Source organism: Chrysoperla carnea, chromosome 3 (genome assembly GCF_905475395.1).
Source record: "Chrysoperla carnea chromosome 3, inChrCarn1.1, whole genome shotgun sequence".
NCBI classification, from domain to species: domain Eukaryota; kingdom Metazoa; phylum Arthropoda; class Insecta; order Neuroptera; family Chrysopidae; genus Chrysoperla; species Chrysoperla carnea.
In genome coordinates this window covers 62,543,769-62,565,487 of record NC_058339.1, presented here as the reverse complement: position 1 = coordinate 62,565,487, position 21,719 = coordinate 62,543,769, and the positions used below count along the sequence as shown (strand labels likewise).

At 28.6% G+C, this 21,719-nt stretch overlaps 1 protein-coding gene across 3 annotated transcripts in view; it reads left to right on the top strand.

The window, feature by feature from the left end:
* The window catches only part of LOC123295511 (transmembrane ascorbate ferrireductase 2-like), a 61,080-nt gene that overhangs the window by 17,262 nt on the left and 22,099 nt on the right, over positions 1 to 21,719 (top strand). Inside the window, exon 2 of one of the 3 annotated variants that reach the window (XM_044876888.1) lies at positions 9,908 to 9,955. The exons of the other annotated variants lie outside the window; for them this stretch is intronic. Coding sequence (XP_044732823.1) covers positions 9,908 to 9,955 — 48 coding nt within the window. The remainder of the gene's footprint in view (positions 1 to 9,907; positions 9,956 to 21,719) is intronic. 3 annotated transcript variants of the gene reach the window in all.

Genomic DNA, 21,719 nt, shown 5'->3' with positions numbered 1-21,719 from the left:
TATGCGCTATTTTTGAAATATGCTCCCAAAATTGTGCTTAAAAATGCCTAATAATCTATTTACCATAAACAATTTATCAAAATACATATAAAGTTCTTATGAAATAAAAGTGGACCTCCGAGAATACAGCAAACTCTTTGCAGGGTAATGTCGGCTTAGATCGAATTTGTCGATTACTGCCTAAGACCCCGATATCAGGGAATTTTTTACAAAAGAGTACCTTGTAAGCCAACAAATCTCTAACTCAATTGAAAGATTCTAGATGTTATATTCTGCTCTGAAGTATAAATCATACTTCAAATACAAAAACAATAGTTGGATTTACAGGGAATGCTGGATTACCGGGGGCCCAATGTATTTGTGTAGTCTGGAGGATAAGGAAGCTAAAACATGAGGCAATAAATATATTATTTTAAAGAAGGGTCGAAAAATTGTTGAACTTATTTGCAAGAAGAAGTACTTTGAAATTTAAAATTTTCAAGTGGTCGGAGGCAAAAAGCAATTATTCATAAAATTTAGCCTGGCTGGGAAATTAATTTTTTGAAGGGCCCATAACTTAAAAAGTATAGATCTCCCAAACTTGTCCTTACTCTGTTGTTAGACTAAGCCCACACAAATCTAAAACTATATTGTTGAAAAAGTAAAACAAATTGAAAGAAAGAAATTTTAAAAAACTCTAGGCCCTATTCACGTTTTCATAATTTCCACTTAAGTTTTTTTTTTTTTTAATTAATCGCAAAGAAAAATTGAGTTTTTTCAATGGTGACCATGAAATATGAAATATTTAAAGTAATTAATTAAATTAAATTCATGAATACTGAAAACAACATGACCCAAATATAAATACAGTAAACTCTCAGTAATCCGGACATTTAGTAGTTCGACATATCCAGTAATGCAAAGCATCCCAGTATGAGTGCCGAATTAATAAGACTCTACTGTATTTCCAATTAAAAATTAAGTTCCTCATTCATATAATGAACTTTTATTGAAATTTCGAAATCACCTATAACGGATCGCAATAAAATTATTCGTTGGTATATTTATTTTGTGAAACTGTTTTTTTGCTTGTTAATTAATGATATTAATGACTCGACATATAATTAGAAAAAAGACCATACAAATATTTGTTTGTTAATAAAACTCTAAAAGTCTTGAATTTTTTTCAATGACATAAAATATTAACAAAATTTAATTCTGATGTTTTATCCGCAGTGGTTTATATACTTGACTTTAATTTATTTTTATTATATTGGTTATAACTGTTTATATATGGTATAGTTCCAAACACGAATATATGCGTTTATTTCATAGCTATGCAGTTGAAATTGATTGCAACTCAGATATTCACGTGGGGTTAATAATGCATATTAAAGTATTGAAGATTGGTGTGAGACGGAATGTGTATTTTTGGATAATTTTTTCGATTTTATGCGATATCTTAAAAACTCTTCACTCAGTCTTTGAAAGATCCTGTTTTTTAACCCCCAAACTTAAAAAAAGGGTGTTATAAGTTTGACCGCTCTATGTGTGTGTCTGTGTGTTTGACTGTCTGTGGCATCGTAACGCCTAAACGAATGAATTAATTTTTTTTTTTTTTTTGTAACATTTGAAAGGTAATTTAACGGAGAGTGTTATTAGGTATTTTTCAAGCGCGAGCTTAGGGTAACATACCCGGAAAAACTAAAAAATTGGCGATGATCTTCAAAATCAATTCAGTTTGGCAAAGGCATGACATATAATTTTAACATATAAATAATTACTATGGAAATGAATGGTCAAATAAACCTGGCTCAGTTCATTTCGAAAAGTGAAATGGTAAAATAATTAGGTAATTCAATACAATAATTCAAAAAAGGAAAGTCAACTCAAATATTTCAATTTTATTTCTAATATTACCAAAAATAGTTCCCAAAAAATGATAGCTCGCTAAGTATCCTTTTCATCTCTTTTGATCTGACCTTGCCCATCGCTTTGATATTGATTTAAGAAGGAGTGTTATAAGTTTAAAATGTTTATCTATGCGTCTATGTGTTTCTCATTGGCACCGTAGCCCCTAAACGGTTGAATCGCCTTGATTGAGAACATTTTATAGCTAAGTTTCCAAAAATCGGTTAACAATAATTAAGGCAGCGTGACCTTTCTGAGGCAGTGCTATCCTAAAAACAAGTTTCGAAAAATTCGAAAAAAAAAATTATCCTTCATTTTTATTAGTTTTAATTGGCTTAAAATAATGTTAAGACTGACTAATTTAAACCAAAATAAAATAATAATAATAATAATTCAAAAATTGGGTCCCTTTGATCCCTGATCCACACTTACGCAGAGTATTCTCGCCGAGTATACTCGCCAAAGCTTGACGAAGTGAACTCACTATCACAATCTCGGCTTACTTCGCAACTACCGCACTGCTGTGATTGGCATCGAAGTGGCAACAGCTTCTACGGTAGCTCTCTGTGCTTGTAGCAAGTACAATTCGCTTATTCGGGTAGTATTTTTAATCTCAAGAATAACGAATTGGTAAAATAAAATTGCAGAGACATCTAATATTTACAACGATGTCCTCAATGTCACCTCAAACAGTTTTCACTGTAGTTTAATTTTTTTTTATTAGAAAATTAAATTTCTTAAAAGTGCATTTTTTTATAACACTATCTAAATTAGGAGTTTTATTTATTGAATATCGGTAAAATAGAAAATTATCTAGTTATGCTAATTAAAAATGAATGCAGTGTCATTTTTTTTTTAATTTTTTAAATTAAAGAAAAAAAAAGTTGGTAGAGTAGTAATTTAATTAATAAATTCTTAGAACATCCTTGCGTATTTTAATGAATCATTAAATATTTACCGTTTTATCTTATCATAAATTTTTTTCGTCCGAATATACAAATTTAAAAAAATAAATATAATTGAGGGCTATAAAAAAGATTTATTATTTATTTATACGGTAGCCATGTTTTATTCAGCTTCAATTGTTTTTATTTTATTACAAAATTTTATATTTTTAAATTTCTGAAAATGTTTATACTTTTCTATGTTAGTGGATGGTTTATTTTTAAAAGTTTTAAACAAAATTTTTAATTGGATCTCAAATTCTATCGCTTCTCGAATTGCGCTGCTTTAGGAAATTGCTATACTTGTTTAAGCTTAAATACCGCATTGATGAAATGAAAATAATTTCCACAAAAATATGTTTCAAAATTATAGTATTTTTTACAAGCTTTTATTTAGTTTAACCTATAGTAAATATCATATTTGATTTATCCGTTTTTTCGTTTTGAATTTAAAATTTAAATAAAAAATAATCAAGCTTGGGGCGCTCTGAGCCATTCTTGATTTTATAAATTTAGCGCTACCAAATTATATAAATAATAATGTATAAGTGACTCATAAGAAAAATTGTTTTCAACTTTTTAATACAATAATAAGCTTGTCTCTAAGAAAATATTTTAAATAATGATAAGGGTGGCCTTTGTTATTGGCGTATGTCAGAAAACCGGAGGTTAAACCCCATTATTAATTAAAGAAAATATTTTTATTTAAATTTTTTTAAAATCATTGCAAAACCACTAATGACGTCAATGTCGAGTAAAATCAGACATAAAAAGGCCCAAATCTTAAAAGTTATGCAATAGATTAACTATTTACTATTTTTATAAGATTACAGTTCGTTCAAATATTTGAACAGCATTTTGTAAATTGCTAATGTTTTTTAATATTAATCTACTTATTAAACGGCTACTGAAACCTATTTTCAGCCTGTTAAACGGTTACTGAAACCTAGTTTTTTTTCTAAGATTCCAGTTGTCGCATAGTAAAAATGATTTTATCAATAAATTTTGACAAAAACAACATAACTGCATATGATCGTATTTCAAACAATATGTGATTAAATTCTGTCACCAAACAGGACATAATTGATTTGAATTGGCATCACTTTATATTTGCATTGTAATTAACTTTATTGCAATCAAATTTAATTTACTAATCTGAGTAATCACTCAAAATAAGTTTTTATTCATAATATTTTTGTGCTTAGCATCTGAAAACTTTATTAGTAGATATTATTAGTGCAATTTATTCTTTATTAATTTCTTAGTTCAAATTAGATTAGATGAAAACTTATGGTTTTAATTTATATATTAAAAACTGACTGACTAGATCAGGTTCTTATTATGCCCAGGTAGTATGGGCATGAAGGCAATTTTAGAATTATATTTACTGTTGAAACTGCTTATCATTTAGTTTATTTATTTTGACTAATCAATGTTCGAATCAAAGTTTATATAAATGATCTTTAGAAATTAAAAAATCAAAAAAACAAGTTAAATTGACTGAGTTAATTGTTTAAATACCATGTACAGAAAGTGTTGATTACTCTATCACATTACACACATACCTATACATGTCACACATATATAACTAATATAGCCATAACATACATACTATACAATTTGCACATAATTTGCGATCTCACGGGTAAACAGTGATGTTTACGAAAAAATGTTTCAAACAAAAGTTGTGTATTTTTTTTCATAAGGAACATTTTTTACATTTAAACTTTTGTTCTATCTCTAACGGCTTACAAGATGGGTTCTACGGACCTAAGACCCAACTGACGTATGTTGCTCATTTAAGAATTTGACCTCACTTTTTACGTTCTAAGCACGCTATAGATATTTCAGCTTGATATCTACTTTCGTTTTTGAGTAATCGTGATGACAGACGGACAGACAGACAACAGACAGACAGACAGACAGACAACCGGAAATGGACTAATTAGGTGATTTTATGAACACCTATACCAAAGATTCATAGCATCAATATTTTTAAGCGTTACAAACTTAGGACTAAACTTAGTACACCTTGGTATATTTTAGATACATGGTATAAAAATTACAAATACCATGCTGAAAATACCTTAAACAATGTTAATAATGTTATTTTTTATTAATTGTTATTTGATAAAATCATAACTGTTAAATATTTTTATCAACAGACATGCATAAATGAATTAAATTCTCAAAATGCATAAATAACTTTACAATAAAAAACCATTACCTACTAGATATAATTGGTAGCCTCACGTGTATTTTTTTTTTTCATTATTAGAAAACACGTACAACCTAAGTTATAATTAATTGATCAATCAATAAAAATATGCCACCATTAACCACAGAACCTTGAAAAGTTTTTTATAAAAAATTACTAATTTAATAATTTTTAGCATATACATCAAGGGTTTCATGGCAGTAAGGCGTATCCGTCAAAACACAACTTTCCAGGACAGTCAATTGAACTTTGAAACTGTGTTGCTCATTTACGAACTCGACCTCACTTTTTACGTCCTGAGTACGCTGTAAAAATTTCAGCTTGATATATTTTTTCGTTTTTGAGTTATCGTGTTCACAAACAGACGGACAACCGAAAATAGATTAATTAGATGATTCTATGAACACCTATACCAAAATTTTTTAACGTATCATCAATATTTTTAAGCGTTACAAACTTGGGACTAAACTTAGTATGCCTTGATATATATTACATATATACATGGTATAAAAACCGCATCTCGATTCTTCTTTCTTCTTTAATTTTAAAGGTAAAATGCTAAATTTCCTCGTCTATGTATACAGATACGCCTTCCTGATTTGCTACTCTTTCTGCTGCAAGAAAACAATCCAGTTTGTCCCAAAAGAGCGAGTAAGCAATTGATTCTCTAATATAATTATCTGCGTTCTTTTGATATGAGAAAATTATTTCATACAATTAGTAACCCAAATGTAATGGAACTGTCAAAATATTTCATAACCAGCAAATTAACACAAACGCCCTTCTGGTATGAAACTCTTTAATTTTACAAAATATTACCCTACGTCAGTAAATGTTGACCAAATGTAATGTATATTATTTGTATAGTATGACTGAATTATTATTTAAATAGGAAATTAGAACAATGATTAATTAAATTTTTACTTTAATATAATATGTTCTATTTAAATTAAACTAAAGTCTAACAAAAAATATTGTAGAGTTAATTTCACATGATAAAAATTTACATAATATTTAATTATTTTATCACCAAAAAAAAGTAAATATTAAATTAATTTACAACAAAATTTATTACTTAAATTAAGTTAAAATTAAATTATTATTTGTGAATTTTAAAATGTAGTAGAAAATATTTATTTATTTATGTTAAATAAATAAGTTAATATTTTTAGTGGAAGGGGTTAATTAAAAAGTGGGTAGTATTTTAGTTGATCGCATGAAAATGAAGGACTGTTTGAAAATGTGACTGATTAACAAATACATCAGGGAAAAATTGTCTACACACAAAAAAATCGTTTTCTCTAAATTTGGCACTCGAGCCACGGCTCAAACGTAATTTTTCTTGCCTACGAAACTTTTATCAATTATCAAAATGACAGACAAAAAGAATCATTGAAATTTCGCTTGATTTTGACATAAAGATATAGTTAATATACTGAGCTGTGCTTCCGTTCGTATAAAGATATTTTCATACTTAAAAAAAAAAATACTGATAATATAAGGCCTTCTTTTCAATTTGCATTTAATTGTTTTGGAAAATTTTTGTTGTTGAAAAAAATCCGATATTTATTTGTTCTTCAATCGAATTTTCTCCAATCGAATACTTGATGTACATATGTTAAAGTTTCCTAAGCCTCTGTTTTTCATTACTTATAATTAATAAAATAGACGCTTATGACTAATAAATTATGTTGACAAACTAAATTAAGCAAATTATAGTTTTTATTAAATAACAAATTAAATTCGTAGCTGTATGTTGTAAGAATTTACAAATTCAGACAAATAACAATCTGTCTGACTAACTTGCTGAAGTATATCTACAGAAAACAGTAAAATACGATGAAGGAACATAATGTTACTATTTAAGTAAACTATAAATTCGAAATGTTATTGATAAAGAGTTTTAAAATTTGGATATGCCTAAATGACAGATCTTCATATATATACTGTCAAAACTTTTCTTTCTAAATGTAGAAATTGGCAGATATGAAATATTGTTCAATGTAGGCGAATGATTGAAGTCCGATACATATGATATTGGCCGAGCAAAATCATTATTAGAAGAAACCTGTATATTTTTTAGATAAAACTGTGTTATTTGGATATGAAGAATATAAAACGTGTTGTAGTGATTAAAAACTGGCTATGGACATGGCCGTTCCTCTTTCTCAGTTGGTCAAACCACTTATTTCTCAATGCCACTAATTTTTTAATAATATTAATGAATTCTGTAATAAGACATTTTAGTGTTATACATGACTAAATGATTATTTCCCAGAATTTATTAAGCTTTCAATAAATACACTTGTGGTTTTTCTCTTCCCTAAAACACACCCCTTTGGTTTTATTAATTAACATGAATAATTAAAACCCTAATGGTACAAGAGCTGGTAACGTTCTTTCCTTACTGATATCAGGAAGGAATGAAATACATCTTTTATTTGAGAGCTGCAAACATAACTTACTTTACTTTACTTACTTTTTTAATTATAAAGCTAAATTATATTAAAAAGTACAGGTTCATTAAAAGGATTTGAAAACGTTTTTTATTCAGTTATTAGAATATTTTCTGGCGCGGTGTTAGCAACGGAAAAACTGTATGGCAAATTTTAATATTTCGAATACAATAATTGAATTGACTGAGTAAATTGTTGAAATACCATATGTGGACAATGTTGTTTACGCAATCGTTAGTTTTTTTACGCCATGTAAGTAAAGAAAGATAGTCACACATACATAAATGTCACACACACATTACTGATATTCCCATATAAAACATACTATTAAACTTGCTCCCTCACGTATGAACAGTGATGTTTACGGCAAAATGTTTCGAACAAAAGTTGTTTATTTTTTTAAAAGGAAAATTTGTTGTATTTAAACTTTTATTCTCTCTCTAACGGTTTAAAAGATGGGTCTTACAGTCGCAAGAGTCAATTGACTGAATCTCACTCAATCAACTCAATCTTACTTTTTTTGCCTTTAGCACGCTATAAAAATTTAAGCTTGTTATCTCTTTTCGTTTTTGAGTTATCGTGGTGAAAGACAGACACTCTGATGAACAACCGGAAATGCACTAATTAGGTGATTTTGTTCGTAGCATCAATATTTTTAAGCGTTACAAATTTGGGACTATACTTATTATATCTTGATTAATTTCATATATATCATGATATAAAAATTGTTTTAAAATGATTTTAAAATCAACAATTTTCTCATGTATTTCAAGAAATGCAAATTAGTAAACGCAATAAACCTCTCCAGATGTCAGGCGTACTTTGTCACTATCTTATTTCTGTCAGAAAAAATTTGTCAGGCGTATTTCGTCATACAATTCGTGACGTTGCTAGCTCTAATACCATAAGCATTCAGTAATAACTTTTTTTCATTAACAAGGTTAAACCATCATCATCCACAATAATTGTGGGTAAAATTCATAATAATTATATTTTATGTATGAACCTCTGTCATAACTAGATAATCATTAAATTTATTACTGTATTCAAATTATTATATAATTCCTTTGCGGTTTGTGTTTATCCTTTCATTGTTTTATTCGTTTGGTTGGACCTGTTATTTTCATGGTTGGACAAATATCAGTCAAACATGACTTTTTGTATTTTTTTTTATGTAATAACGCGGATATTATTTTAGAAGTATTCATTCCTTTTCAATATATACTTGAATTAATTAATTAAAAAAGAAACGATGATTTCTCAGATTTTTTCATCTAAAATTACCTAGAAATTTTATATTTAAAACTGATGGTCTGAGAAATGTTTTGAAAAAATCCAATAATGTGAGAGATATTAATTAGTGAAATTGAAATAATTCTGAAGAGGCTTTCCGAAATACGGGCAGTGAAGAAACAGTGAACAAATCTGCAAATTTCATCGAGTTTAAACCGAGTTTCATCGATTTACTTTAAGGAAATTCATTATTTTTGGCAAACCAGAAATAGAAATTAGTTCGGATCTTCCTTTTGTGACTAACAAGTCCATCAATACCTATATGTTTATGTTCCGCGATGAAGACTTCATGTCAAAATGCTTCCCTGAAGTAATTTAAATTTCGATGATTTGTATCTCCCCCTTGATTGGAGCTACGAAATCAACCCTTGGTGGAAAACGGTAAATATAAAGACATTTTCGATTGATATGAAAAGCTTGACACAGCAATCTCGCAAGGATTTTTTCCGTGCATTTTACGAACTATAGGGATTATCTCCAAAAATTTTAATTAGCGAAACTTGTGTTTGGAGAACGAAACATTTTCGCCTTATAGAAAACGATAAACAGAGTTTGCTATCAATGTATAAATGTCTGAATTCGATTGGAATAGTTTACTAAATTATTTATTTAATAACACTGGCCAAAACAACTCCGTTAAAAACAACTCGGTGCCAAACGAACTCCGTTCAAAACAATTTGTCACGCCTTTAATGGGGTCGAATTAGCATGGCTCTGCGAGTTTGCATTGTGATTTCGTTTACTCACTGATCCACGGATAGGCCACGGCTTTCGGTTTTTTTGGCCTTTGTAATAATCTTGTATCCAAACTAAGAAACACCCACTGGAATTGTTTTGGCACCAAGTCATTTTAATATTGGGATTTTTTAACCGAAGTTATTTTTTTACCTAGTTGTTCTGGCCTAAGTTGTTAATGTACGACTTGTTTTTACCGAGTTATTTTGGTATAATGCCACTTTTTATTTTTTAATTATACATACATTTCTTTTAAAAATTTTTTACCAAAAATTTTATATATATTTTTTTATATTTTGAGTTTTTTGTCTTTTTATGTGTGTTTTAAGTTTTATATAAATAAATGAAATAGTTTATATTAAATTTTACAGGCACAACACATTTATAAGAGCATTTGAAGAAACCACATCAGAGACGACGTAAGCGTCTTATAAACTAAAATATATGAAATAGCTTTGTGTTTGTGAGAGTTTACTAAAATACCATTCATCCATAATATTGCAGCTTTTTTATTAAAAATAAGACCATATGTGAAAGTTTGTTCATTGTTTCAATTTTATCACCAAACGACACCATACCATCTTATATTATATGGAGTAGTTTTAGAATGGAAATACAGAATGTTCGATTTACATCTAGGTATACAAATATCACGAGTATGACAAAGCGTTAAGCAATGCATCTAAGTAAGAGTTATTATAGGTGGTATATGAAATTACAAAAATGACTTGTATCGTGGCTTACTATTATAGTTCATCTATTGAACTATGAAACTCGTACTCTCCAAACGTCTTACGACTATCTCAACGCATATCGAAGCTTCAACACATGTATATAATACCTCTCACTTGGATGCATTGCTTAACGAATGTATTCTGTCGTACTCGTGATATTTATGTGCCTAGATGAAAATCGAACATTCTGTATAAACACATTATTAGCCATTACTATTAAATAGATATAAAGCTAGCGTATATACATTTTTCGAACTTAACTACAACAACTCTCAAAACTATTTTGCGCTTAGTAATAAAAAAATGCCCTTTATCATGGTTTTAAAGTAATCGTGGATCAAAATACCAAGATTAAAAATAAATAATGTCGCTTTATTAAGATCGTCGGTAGAGTTATTTCCTTTTTTACCATTCCTCAGATTTACCTAACATTATTGTTGTACGTAGATTCTCGGCTATTACGTAAGCGCTATGACTGATTAAAATTATTTGTTTATCTCCTGAGATATTAATTATTTTAATTTGAATTTTATTATATATAGGCTTATTTTTGTTAATCTTATTACTCGTTATAAAATACTCCATATAATATATACAGTGTGTACAATAAAGTCACTTATGGCAAACTTTTTTATTATTTAAGTTATTTTTGATAAAACGTTCTGCAAGGCTTAAAACTTTAAATGAAATAATCACATATGAGTATTTTGCATTCATATATGAAGTTTGTCGAAAAAAAAGTCAATTTTGCTCATAAGTAAAGTATTGTCGATTTTGTAAAAACTAAAGATACTTTTCTTCTGCGTAAAACCTCAGAGTCGAATGGAAAAAATTCATATATGATTATTTCATTTTGCGTTCTACGCCATGCAGAACCATTGATCAAGAATTACTTTTTTTCATAAAACAAATAATAAAAAAGTTTTCCTTATGATACCGAATTAATTGGACACAATGTAGTAATATTCATATTGCATAACCAAATAGGTCAAAGACCAGGCGTAGTATTTGATAGTTATTTGAGTTGTCAAGATCGATCGTAACAAAAGCTTTCTGTATAAAATTCGATAATAAAATATTCATTAATCGAAATTTTTAAGAAGATTATCAGCATTGGAATTTTTCGTAGAGTAAAAAGTTTTTCGTCATGACCTAAACAACCATTCTCCCTAATTTTCAATCGTGTTGAAATAGCTGTCGAATATTACGCCTGGTCCTAGACCTTAAAGCAAGCAACAACATCAGCAATTACTAACTTTTGCAACTAAAACTGGCATTTTTTTTTAGAATAAATCACTAATAATAATTAGTTTTAGACAAAATCACATTTGTAAATGTCCAATTAAATTATACTCATCATTTTTATGTCCTTATAACTATATTAACGTCATCCCACAATGTATACTCCTCGCCAACATATTTGAAACAATAAATCACCGTCAAAGTATGTTTTTTTAGAGTGCACATTTTTGAAATGGCAACACTTTTTGATAACCGATTTGACAGCATACAGTTGCTTAGTGTTGAGTTTGAATTACTATTCATAAGAATTGAATGACGTCAGATCAACGTTTGCAAAATGTTGAATTTTTTATTATTTTCACGTAATGGACCTGTAAATTGACTTTCAAAACCGTTCGATATAGTCTCATTAGATTATTTTCTTTGGGGATATGTAAAGTTATTTGTTTTCGCCGATAAATCAAAAGTTCAACGGTTGAATACACTCAGCGAGCTATAGTCGAAAATTGGACATTGAGATTACATTCAAACATTACGAAATCATATTCAAACATTAAAGGAATACAAATAATTTTGCAATATAGCCAGTTTCATTGATATTAAAATATTTTTATATGTTTTATTTTAATTTAAAGTCGTCGGTCTCTGAAATATCCTTCTTTGTTATACAATGAATTTCGAATTAAATTTCGAGGTTTTACCCAATGTGATTGATCAATTTATGTATTATATAAATACGTATTTCGACTACCATGTAGTCATCATCAGTATGAACTAGCTAATCGCAACTCTCATAGCTGCACGAGCGTTACCAAATTAGGAACAAGTAACATATACACTATAAGAGTAATTACGATCAGCTAATTCATACTGACGGTGACTACATGGTAGTAGAGATACGTATTTAAATAATACAAAAAAATGATCGAGAAATTGGGGAAGAAATCGAATTTGGAAAAAAAATTGAATCCTTTGTTATAATAATTAATAAAAAAAAAACTTAAAATGTTTTAACTAGTGCGTTTTTAATGACACAGAGGAGTATATATAGAAGTAATAACTATGTAATATTTTTAACATTTTGATTCTGATCTCACCTTCAAAATTAATCAAGAAAATTAAAGTACATAATTTTATACACAAATGAATGAACCAATCATATTTAAATGAACATTAATTTTATTAAAAGAATCCCTCTTGTACTTACTTAAAATAAAACTAGAGCATACATTATTCATTATGTTATTAAAACAAATAAACAATATACCTACTTAATATTATTTATTTATTTTTACCTCTCTATAGGGTGTTTAAGATTGACCGCGTACGCGAAAGATCTCTGCAGAAAGTAAAAGAGTTTAATAACAAATTTTTCAAATCAATTTACTACATTACTAATTCAATTAAATGGTACCTTGTTCACTCGTGAAATGGCTTTTCTTAGAAAATCAATATAATTGAAATTTGAGATTAATAAAAGTTTCTGTATTTAAAAAAAGTTGGAATTTTCCACAGTCTGTGCTGTCAGCGCTATTTCCATAATTAACATGCTGGATGTATACCGAGTGTGAATAAAGATATAGATACTTTTTTACATATCTCGAAAACGGTACCTACCATTTTAAATTTCAAAGAGCATGTATTGTAAGATTTATTTATGATTAATTTTTTAGTACTAAGAAAACTCGGTATACAGGATAATTTTGACACCAAAAATATGTGCCATTCGAGTTGATTTGACAGGGGGGAGTTCGTTTTTGAAATAACGTCTAAAGTCCTTTACGAATGACTTTTATATCTGAGTGATATAAGTACATATTTGAAAAAAAAACTATCTTATCTCCCTCAAATAGCTGGACTTTAGAAATTACTTCGAAATATAAATACTCGTATTCGGTTTTAAGCGATACTTCAAAATGCACTCTTCCAATCGTTAAAAGCATTCGATTTTTATATTTTATGTTTCTAAATTATTCTAGAAAATAATTTTACTCCCGATTTTTGGAAATATCATTTTGAAAATCCTCAAGTTAAGACTATAGCTACGAGGTATTTTTTGAAGATTTGCAATAAGTCTTCTCTTCCAATAAGGTTTTAAAAACACCTGGTTTCGAAAATATACACATATTTTAATGCTGATCATTTATTATTAGGGCTAAAACTCAACTGAAATCTTAGTTAAACCAAAGATAATAATAAAATCAATAAATTTATTATAATTGTTATATACTACTGAAGTTTATAAACATTTTGTATCCGGTGATATAATTATTAAGACCACTACAAACAAAAACTTTGAAATGTTACTTAATTCAATCATGAGGATTTGAAAAAGTGTTGTCTACACACATAGACCGTGAGCTCATAGTGCTTCCTTTTTTATCTGCCTTATATTTTAAACTAGCTTAACTCGTGCGGAAATGCACCGTGCGGTATCCTTGTCTAAAAATAGTAATTTACTTTCTTTTTATTTATAGGCAATTTTATTACAGATATGATAAACAAATTACACAATTTTCATAATAAATCTTATTATTATTTCAATAGCCTGTTTTTCCTAAGCCAGATTTTCTTATGAACCAGCTCGATAAACTTGAAAGGAGTGGCAAATCATGGAATTTGATAAAAGAAGAAAGAAGTTGTCGCCATGTGACAGGAAGCAGGCTAGAGAAATAATATATAAGATAATAGTTTGCAATCGTTGAGGAGGTTGAAAAATGAATAGTTTTGAATTATTATTATTGCAACCCCATCTTAATCTCCTTCGTTTTTATTCAAAACTGTATGCCATTTTTCCCACGTATCGTCTTGTCGATATCTATGTTTTAAAATATGTACCAGACAATAAAAAATTTGTAGAAAAATATTAAAATCGAAAAACTTATTGTACCATGTATATGAAATATACCAAGGTATACTAAGTTTAGTCCCAAGTTTGTAACGGTTAAAAATATTGATACTATGAAGAAAATTTTGATATAGGTGTTCATAAACTCACCTAATTAGTCTATTTCCGGTTGTCTGTATGTCTGTCGTCTGTCGTCTGTCTGTCCGTCTGTCCGTCTGTCATCACGATTACTCAAAAACGAAAAGAAATATCAAGCTGAAATTTTTATAGCGTGCTGAGGACTTAAAAAGTGAGGTCAAGTTCGTAAATGAGCAACATAGGTCAATTGGGTAGGACCCATCTTGTAAACCGTTAGAGATAGAACAAAAGTTTAAATGTAAAATATGTTCCTTATAAAAAAATAAGCAACATTTTTTCGTAAAGATCACTTTATGCTCAAATTTTATAGAATGTATTATATGGGAATATCAGTTATATATGTATGACATGTATGAATGTGTAATTTGACAGAGTAGTCAACACTGTTTGTTTCCACTTGTTTTCAAATAAATTTGACACTGAACTGTGATTAAAACCTCTATTTATTACCAATTAAGAAAAAAAAAAACATACAAATCTCGCATTATTATGCGCTCATGATCTAATACATAGCACCAAACTTGTTAAAAATCTTATAATTAAAAAAAACTAATTCGAATGTGTTTTGTATAGGTACTTATTTTGTTTTCTTTCTTTTTAAAACCAGTTTTGAGTACGACTTAAATCGAGTAAAGTAGTATCGTATCCACTATATCCCATGTAACAAATTAAATGTTCAACTTTAAAAGTTTATACTAATAGTACCGTTATACATCTTTGAAAATTGTTTATAGATAAAAATAATAATAAATAACAATATATTAATATAATAATACCGGTTCAAAAAAAGATAAAACATCATAAAATATCTTGTTTTATATTATATGCATCTTGAATTTATTTACAATATGGTTCAAATTATTGTTACACATTAAATATATAAATATCATTAACACGGGAGCTGTCAAGTCGGATATGCCATACGTGGAACATTTTTAAATTCAAATTATTAAATTTCACTGTTTTATTGTGAATTCCATCAGTAACTGGAGATATTAAGTTAAGTAAACTTTGTTAGTTTACTGATACTGTTTTGATGATCACGCTTAACAATTTTCTTGTCTATGAAAGCTGAGAATTTCTTTTCCTGTGGAAGAGAAACCCCCAACTCCGAAAAGTATTTAATTGCGCCATGATTTGATGAAGATTCGTTTAGAACGGTATACAGTAAAATCACGATAATCGATACTCAATAATAGGAGTATTCCCTTTACTGGATTTCTTTCAATTACTGGGATTATATAGAAAAAAACATGATAAATAAAATAAAGCAAGGAAAAAACAGTATTGAAATGTATGTATTTAAGTGAGACTGTATACACAGCATTAAAAACATGTTATTATGATGCTATTACGTTTTTATAATCATAGCAAGGAATAAAATTAGATGTATATACAAACAAGCAGTATAATTTTGTAAGTAATTGGTAGAGAAGATTGTGAACCAACTGAGAGGACAAAAAGTGTTCCGATTACTAGACGCTTTCGATTATCAAGTGTTCTGATTATCGAGACTCCTGTATTCAAATCGTCCTGCAATTTTTAGAATAGCGGTTAACGTATACCCGGTTCTTTTGAGTTCTGGGTGGAACTATATTTACTTTTTTTTTATTTATCTTCTTATTTGAACATCATCCTTAAGGATGATGCTTAACAAATATCCAACAATTTTAAGCTGTTGACAAGAAAATTTTCTGTGCTCTCTGGTAGAGAAGTTCATTATGATAATTTCGTACAGGAAAACATTATTCGGCGCGATCTAAACAATTATCTTAATTTTTTTTTCGTAATTTTTTCATTAATATATTGTATGGTCGAGATTCTGGTTTATCTTTAATTACAGTCGTGAGAAAAGTGGTGATCTTAAAACAATCTTAGATTAAATCTCTAACTGTTCGATCAGTCAAGATAACAGCAAAAAGAAAGTATGTGATTTCTAGGTTGAATTAAAAGTCTACCATTCAGCTATCGATTATTTTCAGTCTATCAATTTGTAGCTTACCTAACATAGGAACTTTATTTTTACACATTATGTCAATAAAATATAAATTTTATAAATTATTTTCACGTGTTTCAACCTTTGTTTCAATACGTTGCGTTGTTCTTAATATAAGATTACAGCTGAAATATAATAACTTATAATTTACAAAATTTCGTATATTAAACAAGAATTTTTATAATTAAATTGATACAATGTACAGCCAGATATACTTCTTCTTTTTTGTAAGTCAAAATGCATTACAGAATAATTTGAATTTTTTTTACTTATTTTGTAATTACATGTTTTTATAAGCGATTTCAAAAAAAAACTCCTTATTCGTAGCGTAATTTTATTTCATATGTATCTTCGAGAATCGATATAACTAAAAAAAAATAGCTTTTTAATAAATTCGAGTTTATCGTTCTATTATTTGAAATAGAGTTGTGGTGGAAGTGCGTTTTAGAATATAATGGTGGGGGGTTTGGGAATTAGGTTTGTTTTTAATTACAAAATTTGAAAAAACATATTTTATATACAACCTTTTGAATGAATACGACATAGAATTGCGGAAGCCAAGGTTCGCATTATAACATACTCAACGCTCGAAAATACAGACTCAGTTTAAGATTATGGACCGAATTTTAAATCATCGCAATTTTTATCAAATTTAGTTTGCCTCTTTCTCAATAAAATGAAAAATTTTGATGAAAACACTTGCTCGAATTTTTGAACTTGAATATTCAATTTGCACGATGATTTTTGTGACATCTGAGTCGATGAAGTTCAACTTTAGCGAAAACGCATTGCCGGATGATGTGTTTAGAAATCACTCGAAGCACTCGGTATTTGCAGTAAAGATATTCTGGCAGTTTTACCTGTGACAACAGTGACGAATGAACAATAACAATGTCTGAATATCGGCTAAACGGTTTAATCCTCGCTCAATATACATCGTGGTGTAGAATTTGAAGCTCACAGAATTTTGGAAAAGTTTTTTTTCTGTTCCTCGCAGAATTAACTTGAAAAATAGTGACTGAATATCACATTTTGACCTTATTAAATGTTCTCTGACTCGAAAAAAGAATTTCTTGTATTCATTGACTTTATGACTTGGTAAAGTTTGAACCTCTCCTTTGGAGAATTCCTGCGCACGTTATGGGTAAAAATTTTAAGGAGTTCATAATAATTTCTATAAATTTTAAAATGAAAAACTTATTATAAAACTTTAAAATTATAAATATTGTATAAGCCATTATTACACTTGATTACCTTAAATTAATTATTATATAAAAATATAAAAAAGTTATTATTTTCACATGAAGAATCACATTAAATTAAATAACACAAAAATAATTAAATTACATGGTAGATTAAACGATTAATGAAATTTTATTGATTACAGTATGAGAGATGTTTTATAATAAAACTATTTGAAACCCGTTGAAAATTTAACAATACGATCACAACCTTCTCTCAACCTGAACATTCAGCCCCTTTGTTAAAAAAATTTAACTAACAAATAGTTTGTTAGAGTTAAAAGGCTATTGTATTCACTCCAAGAAATAAAATAAATCCTCCGAAGCTACGGAAAAATTTCTGTTTTTGATAAATAATGGGACTAATAGAAACATCAATCTTACTATTTTTCAAACAAATAAGACAAAAGAAGTCAAATTTGGAATAATACAATCGAGATATTTACAGTGAGTAGAAAATAAAACTGCATTTATAATTAGCACAATCAATTTAATATTTTAATTTATTAGAACTGGTCTTTAGGGGTCAAATTTACCACAGATTATTTTCTATCTGTATTATACAGTCAATTTTTTGAACTGAATTCCAGAAACATTGTTGACTTCTTTAGAACCGTTCGAAGACGAAAATATCCGCTTATCCGTAATTTTAATTCGTACTTGTCGTGGTAAAGACCTTATTATCATATCCCCATCATTTACAAGGAAAAGAATGAAGCAAAAAAAAAAATAAAGCATTAAATAATTGTTCGACTATCGAAAAATATCATTGTGTCTCAATTTTGATAGTTCCTCTTGGGGTTAAGCAGAGAAAGAAAGAGTGTAATATCGATTGATAAAATCGTAATTATATCAATTTGGAAAACCATTTTGTCATGCGCCAACCGGCAACTCAAAATAAAACTACGATAACAGTCTTAAAATTGGTTTTAGCAGGTGTTGAATATAGAATAGATTAAGAAACCATAGTAACTTGCAGCAATACTGTTCAAACGAAGGTACTGTCTAGTAAAAAATAGTTCATTTTTAATGGGCTTGTCATTTCCTAGACCACTGCAGTTTTTTGTAATATTTAAGCCTGCTTATGACTGCCATATTGATTGCTTGACACCATTAATGTTTTTTTCAATTACTTATTTCAAAATGTGTTTAATGTATAAAACATCGAAGAATAAAAAATTTGCTCTAACGGTAATGATATCGTAACTGAGCTGTTAAAGGACCTGGTTTAAACACACATTCGCAGCTATTTGAGATAACAATATTTTCTTGCTTGGAAAATTTCACCCTTCTAGATTTTATAACTATTGAAAGATTTTTGAACGAAATAAGAAACGGGGCAGTTGACTGAAGAAATAGAAAGCATTATGTAGGCACGATTATAATAATTGATAGTTTTTTATTTTATTATTTCTCTACGATTGACCAAGTGCTTAAAGTAAAAAAAAAAAGTGAAAATAAACAATTGACTGACTTAATTGTTAGAACACCCTATACAAACAGTGGTGAAATCAGTGCTTGATAGAAGATAAGTTTAAAAATTGCCTAGGAAATATTTTCATTTTTTTGAAGTCTAAATGCTTTGAAAGAAATTTTTTAACTACAAATTTTTCTACGATAATTAATTTAATATGAAATAAGAACCACAGACCTATATTTATATTATAGCTACCTACTTTTCTCTCTACTTTTAATAGTAAAAAAAAAAATGGAAACTTAATTTTTGTGCTAATCTGGACCATCACAGCAAAACAAAAATGTTTACGAAAAAATGTTTCAAACCGAAGTTTATGTTCATTTGAAATAAGGAACACTTTTTACATTTAAACTTTTGTTCTATCTCTTACGGTTTACAAGACCCAATTCGAACAAACGAAAAGGGACTAATTAAGTGATTTTATGCTTTAATATTATTTGATTATACGTATACTAAAATTTGGTTTGTAGCATCAATATTTCTAAGCGTTAAAAACTTCGGACAAAAGTTAATATACTCTGAAATATTTCATATTTAGGATATAAAAACTTTAAATATAAAATGAAAGTTTAAAACAAAAAGATTTCACATTCAAATAACAATAAATATGAAGCGCTATTATTATTATTATTATTATTATTATTATTATTTATATTTGATCAATAATTATTGGTATCTTATAAAATGTATCTTGAATCACGATTTGTGTTAAAATTTACTTTTATGGAACAAGTGATCGTGTGGCTATTGTAAATAAAACTGATAATTTGCGATATCTTGTATATTAAATGTTTTTAAAATATCTAAAGTAGGACTTCCTTGGTTTAAAAAGAAAAACGACACTTTTTAAATCTAGTTTCCTATTTTATAGTACCTACGAACTAATTCGAAATAAATACGTTTAACCATAGGTATAGAAAAAACTGGGGACATATTTTTCTGATTCCTGGTGGTGAAACATATTTTTCCTGTTACAATCATCATCTAATTTTTAACTTTGCATTTCCGAGATTGAAATTTTTATAATTTTTTCTTTCACTTTCTTAAATCCCTTAAAGAACACTTGGTACATAATATCAGTTTTCATCACTAAGCTTGCTTGAGGAATTTATTATTAGTGCTTGTCAAAGGAACAAACTTCATATTTAATCCTTAAGAAGAAGGAATGCTGCGAGGCTGACAATGCAAACTTTAATTGAACATTTCCCGGAAGAAAATTGCCCAAAAACTAATAAAATTAAAAAAAATTATTGTGTCTGCTTTCCTATTGACTGCAGTAATCTCAAACTTAGATTTTGATTTTCACAAACTTTGATACTTCTCATCCACATACTTGTGGAGTTATCCTCGCCAAAGTCAGGCGAAGTAATTGAACCCAAAAGCGATGAGCCAGAGCAGCATAAACTTCCCAGTCACTCTTTGTCACTCGGCTAGCCCGCGATATTGGGTTTACCAGTGCCACTACAGAGCCATCCCAAAACTTTGCTTGCAACATGCGGGAATATACCTGTGTAAGGGATATCCACGGGTTGGACACAAGCAATTCGTAGTATCCATTCTGTCCTGGGTCGAGACAGGTCCCCAAGTACGTTCGGTTTCGCTACCTATCAGCTTAAAGCTGTTTACGTGCCACTAAGCATACCCAGCCCAACTTCACGTCCCATAGCTACTGAACTAAAAAAGAACTCGTGAGGATGTGGAAACTAAGCTTACCTGTACTTATCTGGGTGCCTTGTATCGACTTTGATCCAAAACACCGCCTTTTTAGCGAAGTTTGATAAGGCGAGGCACTACTGTGTGCTACTTCGTGAGAGTGAGCAGGATGCTTTTATGAAGAAAAAATGCCGTAAAATTTATTTTGCTGTGACATTGGTGATGAAAATAGAAGTATAGAAAAATAATATGAAATAACAAATTGAACTGTGCCGAATATATAAATTTATTTATTGCAATTACTTCAGACAATAACTTTTACAAGTTCAAAGGTTAAACTGATATAAATTTAGAAAGATATTCATCAGTGTTTAAAGAACTGTAAAAATTAAATACATATTTTATGTTTAATCACATATTTAGTTGGTCAATATAATATTTATGTTGAAAATATTGATGCTGACCAGTCAAATATATTTGGGAATAACAACCTTTTGATGAAATGACACCAATTCATAAGTTAACACAGCTGCATAGAAATAATAAATATGTTATGTTTAATAGTTTATAACTATTCAGATTATTTAACGAACAATATCATAAATTTTATAATATGTGCTATTAATATACAGGGTAGTCCATAATGATTGCATTCGGGCTAGACAATGGCGAAGAGTACAAAATTTTAAGTAAAGAATTGGTGGAAGTTTTTCGATTTAAGTATATGAAATTATAGGGCTACGTTTAATCTGACTATTTTTCGCTAAGTTTCATGTTGACAAAGGTATTTTATACGTCAAATGCTAACAAAAAAATTCAAAATTTAAATATAATTATGCAAAAAAAAAATATAT